This window comes from Cryptomeria japonica, chromosome 9 (genome assembly GCF_030272615.1).
Source record: "Cryptomeria japonica chromosome 9, Sugi_1.0, whole genome shotgun sequence".
Classification (NCBI taxonomy): Eukaryota; Viridiplantae; Streptophyta; class Pinopsida; order Cupressales; family Cupressaceae; genus Cryptomeria; species Cryptomeria japonica.
Window position 1 is genome coordinate 216,242,514 of NC_081413.1, and position 19,600 is coordinate 216,262,113.

Below are 19,600 nucleotides of genomic sequence, written 5' to 3' on the forward strand. Positions count from 1 at the left end.
GACATGGACCTGCAAATTCAAATCTCCATGAATGAAAGCGCAAATATGAACTTCAGAAATAGTTTACGCGCCTCTAATCAGAGAATTTTTATACGAAATTAAAACCCATTTCAGATTATACTATCTAGATTCTAAATATGTAAATTTATTTAAAAATTGATTATTTTAACTATTTTTCAGTTAATTTATACTAAATCGGGTCAATAAATTTGAAATATTAACTAATTTTGTTAATTTAATAACTTTTTTATTTTAAAGAATTTTGGAAAAAAAATTATATGTCATCAATCTACACTAAATTCTTTTGTATTTAAAAAAAAAAAATTCAAAAAATGTTAAGTTTACATCAAATTATGTGGGTCGTACACATCAAATTCTTAAAACGATAATTACGACCATTAAAAAATTAATTAAAAAAAAAATATTAGAAAAAAAAATACAGAAAAATATGCTTATCAATCTTCAGTGTGTTATAAACCATTTCCCAAAACGGTTTGAGAAAATAATTTTAATTGTGTCAAAAAGTGTGGGTCGTACACATGCATGGTATGGTCCTGAAACAGGCATTTTTAAAACATAGTTTTCAGAACTCCATTTAAAAAGTTATTTTTTATTATGTGGGTATTAAAATAAATTATATATTTGGAAAGTACACTCAGAGGGATATCTTTTATATTACTGACTTTTTCCAAGATTCAATCTCTAAGTGTTTCAAAATTTAAGCTCAAATGAGAGAAAATCTAAAAATCAGGGAAAACACTTCCACTTTTTGGCCAAAAAGTGGACTCATCTTCTTGCACTGACCCTTGCCTTATATCTTACCCTTGATTATATATACACAAGGGTTTAATTGTGCAATTAAGAATGCTATAATCATATTGAATATTTGCATCTATTGGTAGAATATAATTGTTATATGTCGTGTATCTCTTTTGCTTTCATTAAACCTCCTTGATCTTGGGTAACTATCTGTATAGCCAATTATTGCATGGTTTTAGAGTATTTTATATCAACTCTTACAACCATTAATATGAGAAAGTTAACAATGTTATTATATTTAGTAGTAGTAAAAGCACCAAGTTCACCTTCTCATTTACCTTTGTTGTTTAATTCAACTTATTTTTTCATGTATTTGAAGAGAGGATTGACTTTTTTCTATGCCCATCTCTATAAAGTGAGCATAAGAACAAACATAACTTCTATCCTTAGGCTTTGATTGCATACAAGCCTCCTTAGATGACTATAAAGACTACCTATGCATTTCATCAAAATGCCCTCCTCTTATACATCCCTTTTCATTTATATTTAATGGGCTTTTATGAAATCCACTTGTCTACTCTTATATAATTGGAATTATTTTTTCTTTTAATTTTTTCACAATGGACCTCTCCTCTTTATTACATGGGATAATGTTACAATTTGATTATTTTCTTAAATTTATCTTAACAACAAATACGTGTTATCTTTCAAGTCAAGTAATGGGCATAAATTCCAAACCAAGAGTATGTTTTTCTAATAATAATCTAATAGAGGATATTTGTTGTTCTTCACGAACACGATTGATATTGATGTATATCTCAAAGTGTGCCAATCATTAGCCACACATTTTGACACTTGAAACTCATTCTAGAGACAAAATATCTATATTTATCACAACTTTGAATAAAGGTGTTGGAAGTCTGTCCTCACCATGGGATTATACTTTTCATGAGAAACTAATTATTCCTTAGCTTTAGGATTCTCCAAAGGGACCTCCATTTCTCCATGACCAATCTTCCATGCACAGAGAAACACACCACATTTTTTTCTAGCTTGAGAAATCTTTATTCTTAATTTAAAGGTGTGGGTCCATGTTTATTATTCCATATCCAATCTTTGGAATTTATCTCTTGTTGACATGTCATAGTTGATCTATTAAAGAGAATAAATATATAAATATAATCACACAAACAACCATCCCAAAAATCCAAGAGGACTTCCTTTGACATCAATCTTATCCATAAAATAGATAATCTACTACACACTCCATCAACACTTAGTGTGTATCAATATTATAACTTGTTTCTTATCAAAAATGAGGGAAAACACATCCCTCTATAATAATTTTAATGATGATAAGTAGGAGACATTTTTCCATAGCAGGTCAAATTGCGATATTGCTATTAGGATTCAACTGTGTAGTTTTTTAGTCAAACTCATTGGCCAATGCTTCACCTCTATGAGCATCACCTAGATGCAATGATTTCTAAGTGTACCATTCATTCTCATGAGAGATGGGGTCTTGTGAGGGTCTTGTGAACAACTACTCATGAATCATGGGTCAATGAGTTTGACTCAAAAACTACACAATTGAATCTTGATAGCAATATCACAATTTGACTTGCTGTGGAAAATTGTCTCCTACTTATCACTTGATGAGCTAAAGGGTCTCTATAATGAATGGTTCATAAGGCACAACACTTGCTGAAGGTTTTGTAAATGGGGTTGCAAGCCGAGTGGGTTTAACCTTGGATGAAACTTCATGGTTAAGCACGCTCAAGTTGGAGTAGTATTGGGATGGGCGACCTCCCAGAAAGGACCAGTGCTTCACCTATGTGAGCATCACCTAGATGCAATGAGTGCTAAGTGTACCATTCATTCTCATGAGAGATGGGTTCTTGTGAACCACTACTCATGAATCATGGGTCAATGATTTTGACTCAAAAACTATTTAGTTGAATCCTGATAGCAATATCACAATTTGACTTGCTGTAGAAAAATGTCTCCTACTTATCACTTGATGAGCTAAATGGGCTCTATAATGAATGGTTCATAAGGCACAACACTTGTTGAAGGTTTTGCAAATGAGGTTGCAAGCCGAGTGGGTTTAACCTTGGAGGAAACTTCGTGGTTAAGTGTGCTTGAATTGGAGTAGTACTGGGATGGGTGACCTCCCAGGAAGGACCAATGCTTCACCTCTGTGAGCATCACTTAGATGTAATGAGTACTATGTGTACCATTCATTCTCATGAGAGATGGGCTCTTGTGAGCCACTACTCATGAATCATGGGCCAATGAGTTTGACTCGAAATCTAAACAGTTGAATCGTGATAGCATTATCACAAGTTTAATGATGTCAAGTACAAATAACATGAATTGAAGCATATACAACCAATTAGAGAGAAGAAAACACAATTAAAAGTGTAGAAAACAACAATTGACACAAATAAACAAAATGAGTGAAAAATATACGAGGGTTAGGGATCTCCTCCTCAAGTCACTATCTCATGAGCTGATCATACACTGATTTACTACCTTATAGAGGATGGAATTGTCTTGCACAAACATTAATGCCCAAATACTTCCTTAGATACATAACTCTCCCAAGACTCATAGGCATAAACAATATAAACTCAATTCAACCAACTTCGTATAGAAAAATGTCCAAGGAAGAGAAATATCTTGATGACCTCAATCAAATATATTAATAAATACAAATTACACAAAATAGAAAATAAAAATCCAAATCTTTAGCAATTGAGATTACAAAACTTAAATGTGTCAAAATTTGTAAAATAGATAAAAACCCAAAACTACTAAAGGAAATAGATGCTATAAAATCGTAAATACAAACGATTTAACAAATCAAAACACATTACAAAGTTAGTCTCCAAGAGAGTAATGCAAATGCTCATGAATCCAAATAACATCAAGAGAACTCAAAAAAGAAGAAGCTACAAGAATGTAAAAGCATATCGAAATAAGTTAGGAGAGTGAGAATAAATGGGGTAAGTGAGAGGGAGATGACAAACATGACCAATGGAAGGAATACATAAGACTCCAAAAATATAAAAAATTAACTCCCATAAAAAATAATGGTAGTTCATGCTCTATTAGCACTAATACTCATTTTATTAACCTAAACAAACTTAAATAAAAGTATATTAATATTAGGTTGGAAGTGTTGTAGAAGAAAATGTGGGTTCATATTTAGCCTTCAAGAGAGGATGATAAAAACATTTTGCAAAGTTTGGAGGCTATCCCTAAGATGGATAGGATTGAAAACAACCCATTTAATATCGATGGTGAATTTAAGGCTAAAATGGTTGCAGTGGAGAAGTGGAAACAAGATGTTAATGATAGGGTGACTTTTATGGAGAATGAATTGATGACCATAAAAGACAATTTTGAGCATGTTGTATAGATCAACAAATGCATGATTTAGAACAATACATTTGGTATTGAAATTCTCACTAACAATCTTAAGAAACTCCATGAAAGTCATTTACATTAGGAGATTGACAAAGCTATTACGAGGGATAAAAGTGGACATGATGGCCCTAACACTAAAAACGAAAGCTAGTAAGACAAAATCTCATGAAAAAGAGAAGAAAGATTTGTTGGGACTTGTCAAACTAGGAGGCAACTAGAATCATGAAACATTTGTTATTAGGCCTTTATTTTATGTTTCTTATGCTTTTGTGTTCTATTTTGTTCATTAATTTTTTTTTGTCACTATTACAGACTTTTTAGTATATTTTAACCTATCTTTAATTGCAAATCTATTTACCATAAAAAATTGAAAACCCCTTCGAAACCTATTTTTATTAATAACAAAAACTTACATACAAGTGAAAAACAAACCTACACTCACAAAATACTTCACCATCTTGAAACCTTAGGCTTTATCCCTTTATATTTCTTTTAATAGTTTAACAAGGAAACCATGTGTGTAATAAATAACTATTGCACATACAAATTTTAAATTGGAATTGAATAATATTAGAGATTAAAAAAGTAGATAGAAAGAAAAGCATATGGATGAAGCAAAATATTAAATGGATGAATAAGTGGGATATTAGTACAAGAGATTGTAGAAAAGTACATACAAGAAAAATTCAAAGAAAGCACGTGGACATGACAACTCGAGAGAAAAAAATAATACCATATCAAACATTTCAATCTCACACATGACCATATGCAAAATAACTACATAGGTATGGAAATAAAATAGAAAATAAAAATGTTAATTGCTCAAATAAGAACCAGCTCACATCAACTTAGATGTGAAACTGAAAGATGGATGATACCTAAAGAAGAGTGGACAAAAAGAAGAGGTAGATATTGCACCTAAGGAGTCGTATAGATAGAATGTAATTACATTATGGAATGTGTAGCTTACAAGGATATTCATATCAACTATATTGAAACGAGGTAAGCACCTTGAGTAATCTCTTGGAAGCAAAAATGATTATTCAGATCAACTAGGAGAAAGGACCCAATAGTTGAGCGCGTTCCAATTCTTGTGATAGAAGTTGTTGATTTAATACCCCCATACTTGGTGATTTAATGTCCAACTTTTGTACAACATTGCACCAACCGTTGTATGATAAGTACCAATAATTGAATGAAATATATCATTTGTTGTGAAAAGTAACCAATCATGTGATGCCACATCAACTGCACAAGTATTGGGGCCCTTTTGCACACCTATTGGTCTCACTTTTTTTTGGGGCTGTTTTGGACACCTTGGCAAAAACCATGCTAATGTGGCATCATATTTGATGATGTGGCCCTGAAACCTTAGTTATAAGCATGGGACTGGCCAAGTACGCTGCTATAAAAAATTCGGAGTGATTTTAAATTTCCACATAAGATTTTGAGAAGCGTGAAGTTAGGGTGCACAACTACCGGATCCTCTCCCCTATATTGAAACGCTAAAGATAAACACCTTGAGTAATCTCTTCCAAGAAAAAAGATAACAAAGAGTAAATGATCCAAAATGCAAAGAAAATAGAAGTTTAATAGACTTAATATTTTGGAATCTTTATACTTTTGAATCTTTATGCTTTACTTTGCTAACTACCCATAGATTCCAATTTGACCTTGTCGTTAATAACACTCATTCAATCTTTTAATATGATGAATGCTGTCAGTTGTCTCTTTTTGACCGCACTAACAATAGCCGCCGGCGGAACATTTCTCTATTTTCAATCATTTTTGCGTGTTTCCCATGACCCGCCACAAGGTTGACCAGAAGAGGGTTCCATATAATTACTTGTTGCTCAAGACTATGCATACATAAAAATACATCACAGGTATGCAGGTCAGCTGGCGGAGGAGCGTAAGACTTGTGTCCAAAATGGCCGAAGAAATTAGTAAAACAACAGCAGGTACAGTAGCAGAATCTTCCACTAACAGAATAAATGACGGAAGAACTCCATCAATTGTTCGCTGGCCTGTTTTTCTTAGATGGATTCCCACCTCTACACAGCATATAATTGCCTCCGAACGGAGACTCCTCTCTATCGTCAAGTGAGTTCAATTTGTATGAAATTAATCAATAGTAGTATGCTGTAATTGTGCAGTAAGTTTCCTTTGCTCATCTTTTTAAAGTAGAGGGGAATCAGGATTTCATTCTGCTTAAGGTCATATTAACAAGGGGGATTTTTTCAATTTTTTTTTTGGTTCTTTTTATAGAATGAAATAACGCTGGCGGTCCTCCACCAGCTGAAAGCATTCTTGGAGACATCCAACCAATTCACCTTATTGGACAATTTTGCTTCCCCATAGTGATTGATTAAGTAAAACTTGAACCTAAGACATTCCATATGCATCTGGCTACAAGCCCTTTGAGGTTATTGCCTCCTTTTCAGTTTAATTTTGCCCAGCACTTTTTTGGACTCTACTTAGACCAATCAATTCTGTCCCTGCTTGATTAGATCCAGGGACCTTAAGCCCTGGTCCTCATTGTGATATTGCTGCGTGTCTTCTGTGAAGTCAGACAGGTCGGACCAGGCTTGTCTTTTGTCCAACACCTTGGACTATGTTTGGACCCAAGCAACTCTGGCTAGCTTTGCTTAATGTGCACCCACGATGCAAGGTGCTTCCCTCAACACACATTCTCATAACATAAAATTGAAAAATTTTATGAAGGGTACTCCCCCTCAAAAGCATTTTTACACAACAATTGCACTCTTTAAAGCTATACAAAGTGAATGCAAATAACACCTTTTAAAATAATTTTCATAAAAAAAATGTTTACAAATTTGAAATACAGTCAAACAACGGCTTCAAGATCTTTTGTTACAGCAGCAAGGACTATTATACAACAATCATTTGGACTGGGACAACAATTCTCAACTGTGCAACTTCACTGCAATCTGAAGTTAAAGTTTCAAATTGGATGATCTTATTGACGTAGAAACTTGTTTTCTTCACCATGCAACTTTTTAAAACTTTTGTTATAGTAACATAGACTGTTTTACAACAGAAATGTCAGGCTTAGCAAGTCTGGAATATTGCAGCAACAAAGAACATCTAACTATTTGTTGAAAACCTGCAAGTTAGAGCTAAGTATGCATTGCTGGAGGCCCGGAGCTATCTTCTTGCTTTTTTTCTTAATTTTTCTTCATGCATGGCTCCAAACCTGTAAATGACCTCTTAACATATTCTTTTTACTTCCCAACACACATGGTTGTTCAAAAATGTTCTGACACTTTTTCTCCCTTTTTTAATTAAAATTGCTAAAAGTATCCTCCCAATAATAACTTTCTGTGCCCATTTTGTTACTCCCACCATTTAATAATTTTAAATCTTGAAAGCATATGAATAATAACATTCATTTGGGCCTTGAAGGTTTCCTCCACTTGTTTTATTGAAATTTTTCTCTTTATTTTATGCTGTCATAACTAGGTTGTCATAGATTCCATCTGCTAAAAATAGTTGGTAACTCCCTTTGGTTTTATCTTGCAAATTGATTACTGATTTGAAAATATTCATAACACAATATTCCATGTTATAAAATATATGAAAATACTTTAGCTTGAAATGGGAGGTTTTAGAGAGAATTTTTATCGTAAGAGGTTCCATATAAATAGAGCCTTGACCATTTATGTACCACCATTCATGAGCATCTTTTCTGTACGTGTCTTGAAAAGTGCAAACATCATGATTCTATATATCTATATCTTGAAATATTTTTCTGAATGTAGTCTTGTAGCCAGCAGCAAACTCTTCATCCTTATATGGTGGCACCTTCCTCAGCAAAGAAAGTGTCTTTGAGCTATGATATTTCAAAGACAAAGCAAATGCTAAGAGATTTTTATATAGTATATTTGAGCTATAATAATTTTTTCCTTGAAGAATTTGGCAGATTTTTCAAAAAAAATGTGGAATTTTTTTTGAAAATCATATTTCTGTTTAGCAGAAACTATGGCAAATTTTTTTGGTAAAATTGCATGTTCATTTCTGCAGCAAAATTGCAATTTAATCATTAGAAAATCACATCCATTGTTTGTTTGGAAAAGCATGTGCCTGTTTAACCTATTTTTTGGTGGTGATTTCATCAGATTTTTGGACGGTTTTTTTAATAAAATCATGGTGCACAAAGGGATTTTTCTGTAATCGAAGGGAGCTTTTTGACTTGTAGAAGTGGCCATGTGATTTTTTTATCTGGGCAACAGATTTCTCTGCCACAGCCTTTGGGTTTTTTTATCTTTGAAAACTGCAACTTGATTTTTTGCAGATTTTTTTGAACGATTTTTCATAAAAAACATGGGTACGGAAGGTTTTCCTACCATTTTTTTCTAGTGACACGTAGGGTTTTAGGCAAGTTTCTGCAATATTTTTTATGATTTTTAGACAAAATTGTGGTTTTTAAAATCTTTTTGGTGCCACCTAGTGTTTCATCTACAATTTCCAAAATTTTCTGAATTCAGTTGAAGATTTTTGATGATTTTTTTATAAAATTGTGGGTGTTGATTGCTGGTCAGGTTTTGAAATTTTTTTCCTAAAAATTTCAGTGGTCTTCTTTCAAAAGTAGGGAGTTTCTTTGTTTTCTATGATTTTGAACTGTGGGAGGGATGGCATCATTACCCAACATCATTTTGGAATGTAGCTAGAGCTTCATTGGCAAAAATTACAACACATGAAACAAGGAATGCTCACGATCTTCAAGTATATGTGTCTTGACAAGATCGTCCTCCTTAGTACTGAAACTCGACCAATAGTTGCGGGTAAAGACTAGGACAAGTTCGATGGGCATAATTGTGAAGCTGTCATGCTCATTAATTTATTAGTAACATATAAAATTCTTTTAGAGGTTCCATTAGGCAAAACCTCTACAGAGATTTGGAAGGACCTGTGAGATCTGCACAAGATGTTAGATAAAGGTAGGGCCGTATTTCTTAAGAATATGCTTTTCTCCATCATGATGTATGAGATTCCTTGTAGGAACAGCTGATGAAGATCAAGGACATTCGTGATCAGTTTACAACCATTTGTCACAATATGGAAGAAGACATGGTGGTAATTACTGTTAAGTTCTTTCAAAATTTTGTGATCAAAATAGAAGAGATGGAGATGTGATCTGAAAGTTGTATTTTATCTGCTATAGCATGTTTTAAAGATGCACCACACTTATCAATTTCGGTGTGTGCATCCTTCTCAATGTAAGCATGCTATATAAGTGGATGAGGGTTTATGTAGTGAAGAGATATGTCTTCTCACATGGGAAGACACATCTCTTCCCTACGTACCTCTCACCACAGTATATAAACTAGTCATTGTTTACTTACTTGATCAGAAGGAGTGCGACTTGTTTGAGAATTGCTTTACCACCCGATACCATGAACGGTGTAATCGTTGGTCAAACGCGATAAGTTAACTTTGGTTTTATTTATCATTAGTTAACGTTAACATATTAGTATTTGTAATCAAATTAATATATATATCGGAAGCATGAAATAGTACAACCGACGTTACATAATTAACATTCCCTCTTAACTAGGGAGGACACATTTCATGTTAGAGAAAACATCACAATTCATCCATTGATTGTGAAGAGAGGAGATATCGCACCATAGTGATATTCAGAGATATGGTTCAACAATGAATATCAAGTCTCATGATACTCACCATAACTCATAGTTATCAAGTAAGGTATGTGCACTGGCATCAAGTCACATGATGCCTACCATACTGATAATGATTTCATGGCATGTCCACGAATATTATGTTCATAATATTCACCATGAAGATCTCTATCATAATTATGGTTTATTTAATGATATCAACCAATAGATATCTACCATAATGTCTCAGAGATATATATACTATCATGACATGTCCACAGATATCAAGCCACATGATATCCATCAAGATAGTTAAATTGATAATTGTAAAATCGTCACCTTACAATATCAATTTGAAACAAGTGTTCATTATTGAAAAGTCGCCAGCCTTCAATAATGTTCACAGAAGGCCCATGCAGTCATGGAGTCACACACATGACAAATAAAAGAGTTTACACACTAAACATCTTTAAATATATTAGTATATCAGAATAAATGAGACTATCTCTCAAAATTAAATAACATTTTCAACCATACCAAGTTTTTCTCTAAAGTGTTCATTTTTGGTAAGAATGTCTGCAATCTGATCACCTGTACTAATATAATTCAGTTGGATCACATTCCTTTCCACCATATCTCAAACATAGTGATAAGGAACCTCAATGTGTTTAGACCTGTCATGAAATACTGGATTCATTGAAAGCTTGATGCAACTCTGATTGTCACAGTAGATGACAGTAGGATTTAAGGGCTGACCAAACAGTCCTACAAGCAATTTCCGGAGCCATACAACTTCTCTTGGTCCCATGGAGGCTGCAATGTATTCAGCTTCTGTAGAACTCTGAGCAACTGAAGACTGTTTTCTACATATCCATGAGATCATTCCTGATCCTAAACTCAAGCAACATCCTAATGTGCTTTTCTTGTCAACTATGCATCCAGCCCAATCAGAATCAGTGAATCCATGAAGGTCAAGTTCTACATGTTTATATTTCAACCAAAACCAATAGTTCCTCGAAGATATCTCAGAATATGCTTTGCAACAACAAGATGTATTTCCCTGGGTTCACACATGAATTGACTTAGTGCATTTACAACATAACATATATCAGGTCTTGTGTTTACCAAATACATCAGAGATCCAATAATCTGTTTGTAGAGTGTAGGATTTGCAAACTCAGATTCTGCAGCTGTTTCCTTTAGCTTATGCAGATTTGTCTCCATAGGTGTTGTCATGGATCTACAATCCAACATTCTAAATCTCTTGAGTATATCAATGGTGTATTTTCCTTGATTAAGGATTATACCATCTGCCTGCTGCCAAACTTCCAATCCAAGGAAGTAGTGAAGAATTTCTAAATGTTTCATATCAAACTCAAAGGCTAATTCTTTTTTACATAGAGAAATACAATTATCCTCTCCTGTGATTAGTAGATCATCAACGTAAAGAATAAGAATTAATAATTCACCATTGATTACCTTGTAGTAGAGATTTGGATCTGCTTCATTCTTGAAAAACCGTAATTCCAAGAGATAGTGATCAATTCTTTTATACCATGCTCTGGGGGCTTGTTTCAGTCCATAAAGAGCTTTCTTTAATCTGCAGACATGTGATTCAGCCTTATGAATCACAAAACCTTCAGGTTGCTCCAAATAAACTTCTTCAATCTTACCATTCAAAAAAGCAGTCTTGACATCCATTTGATGGACTTTCCATCCTTTAGATGCTGCAATAGCCAAAACGGCTCAGACAGAAGTGTATCTGGCAACAGGAGCAAATGTCTCTTCATAGTCAATACCTTCTTTCTGTGAGAAACCTTTGACAACAAACCTTGCTTTGTGCTTCTCAATGCTGCCATCTGCTGCATGTTTGATTTTGAAGAGCCATTTAGAAGATACCACAGATTTGCCTTTAGGCCTAGGCACAATATCCTGGACATCATTTTTCAGAATTGACTGATACTCTTCTGACATATTATCTTTCCAAACTTGATGCTTGAGTGCATCTCCAACATAGGAAGGTTCTGCATCAATGATCTCACTCATCAAGGTAGTATAACTGGAAAATAGGTTAGGTCTCTTACTTTCTCTGAAGGTCCCTTTTGGAGCAGCATAATTTTCAGCTTCTTGAAGCATCTTTTTAGCCCAAAGTGGTCTTCTTCCTAGTTTCGGGATAATTTTCTTCTAAAGATAAGCCTTGAACTTCATGCTCAACATCTTCAGGGGTCTCCCTCTGAATCTCAGGGGTGGAATCCTCATCCAAGCTTGTAGGAGGATCCTGGTGTTCTAATTCATTAGAGCTTTTGGACCTCTTGAATGCTATGTCTTCCTGAAAGATGACATCTCTTCTTAGTTCAATTTGTCTTTGACCAAGTATGTATATTCTGTAGGTTTTAGAGGTTTCACTGTACCCAACAAATACTCCTTTCTTTCCAAAAGGTTCTAACTTTGACCTCTTTTCTTTGGGGACATGAATATAGACTGGACACCCAAAGATCTAGAAATGACTTATGTCAGGTTTGTTGCCAGTAAAGGCTTCTTCAGGGGTTTTATTGTCAAGAAGAGAATGGGGACATCTATTTTGAATGTACACAGCTGTCCTAGATGCTTCAGCCCAAAATGGGGTTTCTATATTTTGGTCAAACAACATAGCCCTAGCAGCTTCTACTGTAGTCCTATTCTTTCTTTCAGCTACCCCATTTTGTTGTGGGTTATAAGGTATAGTTAACTCCCTCTTAATCCCAACATTTATACAGTAATCTTTAAACATATCAGAAGTGTATTCCCCCCCATTGTCTATTCTTAAGGTTATGATTTTTTTACCTATCATATTTTTTGCAAGAGCTTTGAATTCCTTAAATTTAGAAAGGATTTCTTCAGACTCTTTGTACCTCAGAAAATATATCCAGGTCTTCCTAGAATAATCATCTACAAATATTACATAATATAAAAATCCCCCTAATGAGGGTACAAACATGGGTTCACATAAATCAGAATGAACTAATTCTAATACGTTTTTGGATTTACTGTTGCTAGAATTAAAAGACCCTTTAGTATTCTTTCCCAAGGCACACCCTTTGTAGGCTCCTTCAGATTTTTTGACTTAGCTTGGGTAAGCCGATCACCATCTTCTCTATCTTAGGTAGGGCATGGAAATGAAGGTGCCCTAATCTTCTGTGCCAAAGTTCATTCGAATCTAAAGTCTCATGAATCAAGCCTAGAGGTGGAGTGGTGCAAAGTCTGTAGAGGCTCCCTTGTCTTACTCCAATGGTGTGGGCTTTCTAGATGGTGGAGTTCTTTGGCCAAGCAAGTACCTTTCCTTCCATAAAGGTTAATTTGTAACCCTTATATTCAAGTGCAGAAATTGAGACAAGGTTTCTCTTTACACCAGGTACAAATAGAACTCCAGTCAGTTGTAGGGATATGCTTGACTTTAGGTTGATATTGCAGGTTCCTATTCCCATAACTGGATAATTTGAGTCATCACCAATTGTCACTTCTTCATTTGAACTTTCCACAAGTGTATCTAGGTGCTCACGAAATCCAGTGATGTGTCAAGATGCTACGCTGTCAATCACCCATGTGTTGAAACTGGAGGTGACTTGACTAGAAAGGGTTGAGTAGAAGACTAGCTTCTCGGAATTACTCCCTTTCTTAATTTTTGCCATTGAAGCTTGTTGTTTGATCTTGTCTGGACACTTCATTGCATAGTGCCCATATTGGTCACATCTAAAACATTGTACTTCAGAAATGTCTCTCTTCTTCTTTGAAGACCTCTTCCCATTTGAGTTGTTGTCCCTCTTTCTCTTAAAGTTCTTATTCTTTCCTTTCTTGTGGGAATTAGAGTTTAGAACTTGAATGTCTTCATTACCATTGTTTTGTTTTATTCCTCTTGTGACAAGCCGAGATTCCTCTTGAATGCAATCGGTTTTCAATCATCAAACTTAAGAAATTTAGAACGAGCACTGATTCCTTGAATGAACGATTCCCATGAGGTAGGAAGTCCATTTAGGGCCATCATAGCAAGTTCTTTGTTGTCTACTAGATGTCCAATAGTGGATAGTTGATCCCTAAGCTCAGTGATCCTCAAGAAATAGGATGTAACTGTTTCTCCTTTATTCATCTTTATATGGTGTAGTTGATTCTTTAGGGTGAGGAACTGTTGACGTGTATTTTGTACACAGCCTAACACAGAATAAAATACCCAAGGGTACCTTATCCTCTCTTGAATAAAGTTTCCGAATGCTGAAGATATCGCGAAAAGGATCAATCGGAGAAACTTCAAGGTTCCTTGATGTAGGGTCTCTATGTGTGGATAAGCTCGCCGTGATATGATGTGATTTGCTGGAATCACAAGGGGACTTACATTTGATGATTGAACTTCCGATCTGCTTTGCTAGAACACAAGCTCTGACTAACTTAGATTTGAAAAAAATGGAAAAAGGGGGAGGGCGAAGAGAGGATCTAATCCTAATACTAAGAATGTAGGAGCAATGATTGATTTTTGATGAAACTCTAACTAGGTCTTGTTTTGACATCAATGGACCATCTCCACAAGGCTAGTGCGATCTTCTAAGGGAAGCTTTATGATGTTCAAATCATCACCGCAGGCATAGACACCATCAAGTTGATGCATATCAATGAAGAAGCGACAAATTGAAATTGAGCTTAAGCTGAATGATTCCAGTTGACTACACAAGGCAAGTCTGCAATCAACGAACTGCTAGTAGTATGGATATACGAATTCCACCATTAATCAATCGCATTTCCTCCATTCATCTAATCATCTACCATCTAGGATTGAAGACTCAACAAGAAACCATGCAAATTGCAAGAAACGACACACTTCACCATTACTTCAATGAAAATGGAGTTTGTTTACAATCAATGGCAACAATTTCTTGCATTGTCCTCCTATTCTACTCTAATTACTATTCTATCAACTATATTCTAACTCTTCCAACTATTTACATGCTATCTCTAACTTATTGCTAATTAGCTTTTACAAATGAAATGCCTGGGCTTATATAGTGCCCACAATACAATTTGATGGCTTAGATCAATTCGAGATCAATGGCCAAGATTCAACAATGAAAACCCTAATTAGGGTTTGTTACAACCATTACATAACATTTAATGCTTGACCAATGATAAAATTATATTGCTTGGACACATGTCCTCTCTGGAAAAATCGACCAATGGATAGCCAGGGTAGGTACATCGGAGTTTGTGTCACCTTCCATGAATTAAGTACATTGAATCTGGACATACTGAGATGGACCTCACTGATTGGAGACGTGATGACTAGGATGCCACCTCATCTGACACTTGTAACCTGGTAAATATTCAAGTTGATGTTGTTGAGAAGCTTGCTTTAATTAATTCATCTGGAACTATTTACTTCTTCAACGAGCCCTTGTTCTAACTCCATGTGTCCTCGATGTGCAGGATGATGATGTACCTCGCCTTGGAACACTGGATTGGAAGAGGTTGCCCTTGATGATGTTAGTCCAAAGAAGGTCGTCCTTGTCCTTGCTTGATCGTCCCGGCGAAGACCGTCCTTGATCCGGCTTGATTTTCCTTGATGAGATCTCCATTTGATGCCTACACAACATTTCAAAATTAGGAACATGATTTTGCAATGAATAACATAGATTAAATTAATTTTTAGGAAACTTCATAATAAATCCTTGAGTTATTATTTCCTAAAAAACGATTGAGCTATTACAATTCAAAATTCAAAATTCAAAATTTAAGCTATGACGATCAACGTTCAAAATCAAAACAATAAATCCATATCGCCATACCTCTCTTGAGAGCTAACACTAGAATGCAAAATAAAGGAATTCGCCTAGGCAAAATCAAAATTAGATGGCTTCAACGTGATCTCCTTTAAATGAACGATCCCTTTATCAATTCATCACCCTTGAGGATATCTTTGACGTGGTCTTTGGCAAGTTTGCCCAACTTGAGACTAAGCTCGCACTCCTTTGATGATGTCTGCGCCCTCCTCTTGAATGACAATTTCGCACCTCCTTTGTATTCTCCAAATCGCATGCTAATGAAGGATGTTAAATGATGATTTGAAATGAATAAACCACCTTCCCTTTATAGGCGCTTACCTTCATATTGATCTTAGGCCGACTTTGGTAAATAAGACAAATTTAAAATGAAACAAATTTTAAATCAAGCGCCCCATTTTTATTTATAATTAATTAATTTAGTGCCTATAATTTTAAATAAATTCGATTTTTAAAAGGCAAAAATTAATTAATAAAGGGCCATGCGCTATTTTTAAATGCCACTTAATTAAATTTTCAAAACCTATCGAATTTAGCATTTAAAATAAATTCAATTGCTTGTTTTGGAGCCAAAATGGGAAGATGAAAAAAAATAAAAAAAATAAAAAAATACAAACCTCATCGCCCTGGTCCCTGACTGAGGGACAGGAGCGATCCATCATCTTGGTCTTGATTCTTGCAATTTTAACGTTCAAAGTCCTCATCTCCACGTTGAATTTGCCACTTTCGTTGGGTCCTTCGAGCTTGAGTGTCTTGCTTATGTGAACAAATGCCTTTTATGACCATTATCGCCCTGGTCCCTTGGAGAGGGACAGGAGCGATCTAGATGTTTTCTCCATTTCAAGCTCAAATTAGTAACATTTTAATGTCCACCTCCTTTGTATCGCCTTCCAAATGATGTTTTAAACCTTGTGCAACTTTGCTTCGACGTGATCTTTAAAGGATAACAAGTGTTTTGGCAAATATCGCCCTGGTCCCTTGAAGAGGGATAGGAGCGATCCTTATGTCCTGGCTCAAATTGGCAAACTTTCGATCTTTGCTTCTTGTTCATCGCTTTCCAAATGGCGTCCTTGATCTTGCCTATCCTTGCCTTGTCTTGATTTTGGAGAAAAATGAATGATCCTATGCAAATCGCCCTGGTCCCTTGGAGAGGGACAGGAGCGATATAGCCTCTTTGTTCGATTTGATGATCTTTTAACGTTTGAAGCCTTTGTATATCATCTCCTAATCATGCCTTGGACCTTTTACCACCTTGTAAAATCTTGACTTAACATAAATTTTGAGAGATTTGGCCAATATGATGGACATCGCTCTGGTCCCTTGGAGAGGGACAAGAGCGAACTTTAAGATTTTAGGTTTGTCCTTGCTTCCATCAACTTGCCATCGCTTTCATAATGCGAGATGAAGTCCCTTGATCCTTCTTAATCACTTGATACTTGTCTAACTTTCGAAATCTAGGCCTTCATGAGGATTTCGCTCTGGTCCCTTCCTGAGGGACAGGAGCGAACTAGGTGTCTTGGTGCAATTCTTTCAATGTTGCAACCTTTGATGCTTTATGCTTGATTGAAACACCTCGAAACGTCCTTGCCACCTTGTTCTTTGTCTTGGAGTGTCTTGAATTTGGAGGAACGGCAATATAATCATCATATCGCCCTGGTCCCTTGGAGAGGGACAGGAGCGATATTGGTCCTGTAGGCTTCATTTCATCTTATCTCCTTCAAAATTTATCTTCAATGGTCTCTTAATGTACCTTTTCACTCATCCATGCCTTGAGACCCTTTCAAACTTGGCAAGAAAATCATCTAAGACAAAAATCGCTCTGGTCCCTTCCTGAGGGACGGGAGCGAACTTGAGCATTTAGGTCCCTTGTTGACGCTTTGTAATCTTCAATTTATCTTCAACGGGTTCAACTCACCTCCTTTCTTGCCTTCAAACATAAAATTTGCTTGATCTTTGAAGAACTTCGCTCTGGTCCCTTGGAGAGGGACGGGAGCTACAAAGAACTTCGCCCTGGTCCCTGACTGAGGGACAGGAGCGATTTTTGCATTTTGGTTCATTTTTCTTCACGACGGCACTTCAAGTTATATTCATTTGGTAAAATGCATCTCTTTGGACTTCTTCAAATCATCAAGTCGTTAAAATCCTGCGAGGACAAAGCAATGTCAGACTTTAAGCTCCGGTCCTTCACTGAGGGACAGGAGCGAAATTTGCTCTCTAGGCCAAATCGTTACAATTTTCATCAAAAAAAGTCTTGGCTAAGGAAGATATCATCTTACTTAATGCCATGAATAAAAGTTAATGTCCAAAAAAGGTCTAAAATTGTGCATATAAAGAAAATCGCTCTGGTCCTTCAGTCAGGGACCAGGAGCGAATTTGACCTTCTAGGCAAAAACTTCATCATTTCATTGTTTTTGATCAAGTCTGGATGCTCTATCATGCTCATTTCGTCCTTCACCATGCCTTTGATGTCTCAATTCGTCCAAACAAGGTCAGGAATGACTCCACTAAGCTTTTTCGCTCTGGACCCTTGGTGAGGGACATGAGCGATTCGCCTTGGACCCTTGGAGAGGGACAGGAGCGCTTTTCGCTCTGGACCCTTGGAGAAGGACAGGTGCGAAATTTGACTTTTCGATCTCTCTATCAGGACAATTTTAATGGAATATAACATTTAAGTATAAGTGACATTTCCTTCTTATACTTTAAGTTATATTCCATATATACTTTCAGGATGTTTGAGAGTGGTTTCAGACCTCCAGGAGTTATATTGCAAAATCTAGTTTTTTGAGGTTTTTCAGTTTCCAAACTTAGTCAAATTTCAGGATCAGGACATTCCAGACTTAGCCAAATTTCAGGATCAGGACCTCACTCAAGCCGGACTTGCTATCCATGTGATCACCCCGACAGCACTCAAAATGCAAAGGCTAACCGACAAAACCCTAAAAAACCTAAAGAACAAACCCTAAAAAGCAAAAAAAGCAAGGGTCCCCATTTGCAATGGGGCGATGTGTGAAAACGTCACAACAGGAACCTTGCTAGTGTTGTTGATTTCATAAATGTTAGCTAGTGCTTTGAACATTTGAAAGGCCGTCTCATATTTAGAAATGACTGGTACAATGTGGTCTCTTACTGAATCCACAATTATCTCAAGGGCCTTCTCACTGTCCTTGCTCCATTGAATTTTCTCTGTATCATCAGAGGGTTCAGGAATTTCACTTTTGACATGGGACTCAATTTTATTTTCTTTCAAAACAAGCATGATCCTGAATTTCCAAGATGCAAAATTTGATGCTCCATCTAATCTATCTTCAAACCTAACTCCAGTTGCCATTAGGATTATAGGAGTGTGATCTTAGCAAGAGCCTGGTGAAAGTTTATGAGATCGTTACAAAATTTTAATATGATCTTCCTTAACTTCGCTCTGATACCATGTTAAGTTCTTTCAAAATTTTGTGATCAAAATAGAAGAGATGGAGATGTGATCTGAAAGTTGTATTTTATCTGCTATAGCGTGTTTTAAAGATGCACCACACTTATCAATTTCGGTGTGTGCATCCTTCTCAATGTAAGCATGCTACATAAGTGGATGAGGGGTTACGTAGTGAAGAGATATGTCTTCCCATGTAAGCATGCTACATAAGTGGATGAGGGGTTACGTAGTGAAGAGATATGTTTTCCCACATGGGAAGACACATCTCTTCCCTACATACCTCTCACCACAGTATATAAACTAGTCATTGTTTACTTACCCGATTGGAAGGAGTGCGACTTGTTTGAGAATTGCTTTACCACCCGATACCATGAACGGTGTAACCATTGGTCAAACACGATAAGTTAACTTTGGTTTTATTTATCATTAGTTAACGTTAACATATTAGTATATGTAATCAAATATATATATATATATCGGAAGCATGAAATAGTACGATCGACGTTACATAATTAACAATTACACTGAAGAGCTTGCTA

The 19,600-nt window shown here is 35.7% G+C and overlaps 1 protein-coding gene across 1 annotated transcript in view; it reads left to right on the plus strand.

Moving 5' to 3' along the window:
- The first annotated feature begins 5,934 nt into the window (after nt 1-5,934).
- The window catches only part of LOC131044508 (probable 1-acylglycerol-3-phosphate O-acyltransferase), a 99,209-nt gene continuing 85,543 nt past the window's right edge, over nt 5,935-19,600 (plus strand). Inside the window, exon 1 of the mRNA XM_057977845.2 lies at nt 5,935-6,294. Within this exon, the coding sequence (XP_057833828.1) occupies nt 6,080-6,294 (215 nt within the window). The 5' untranslated portion in view covers nt 5,935-6,079. The remainder of the gene's footprint in view (nt 6,295-19,600) is intronic.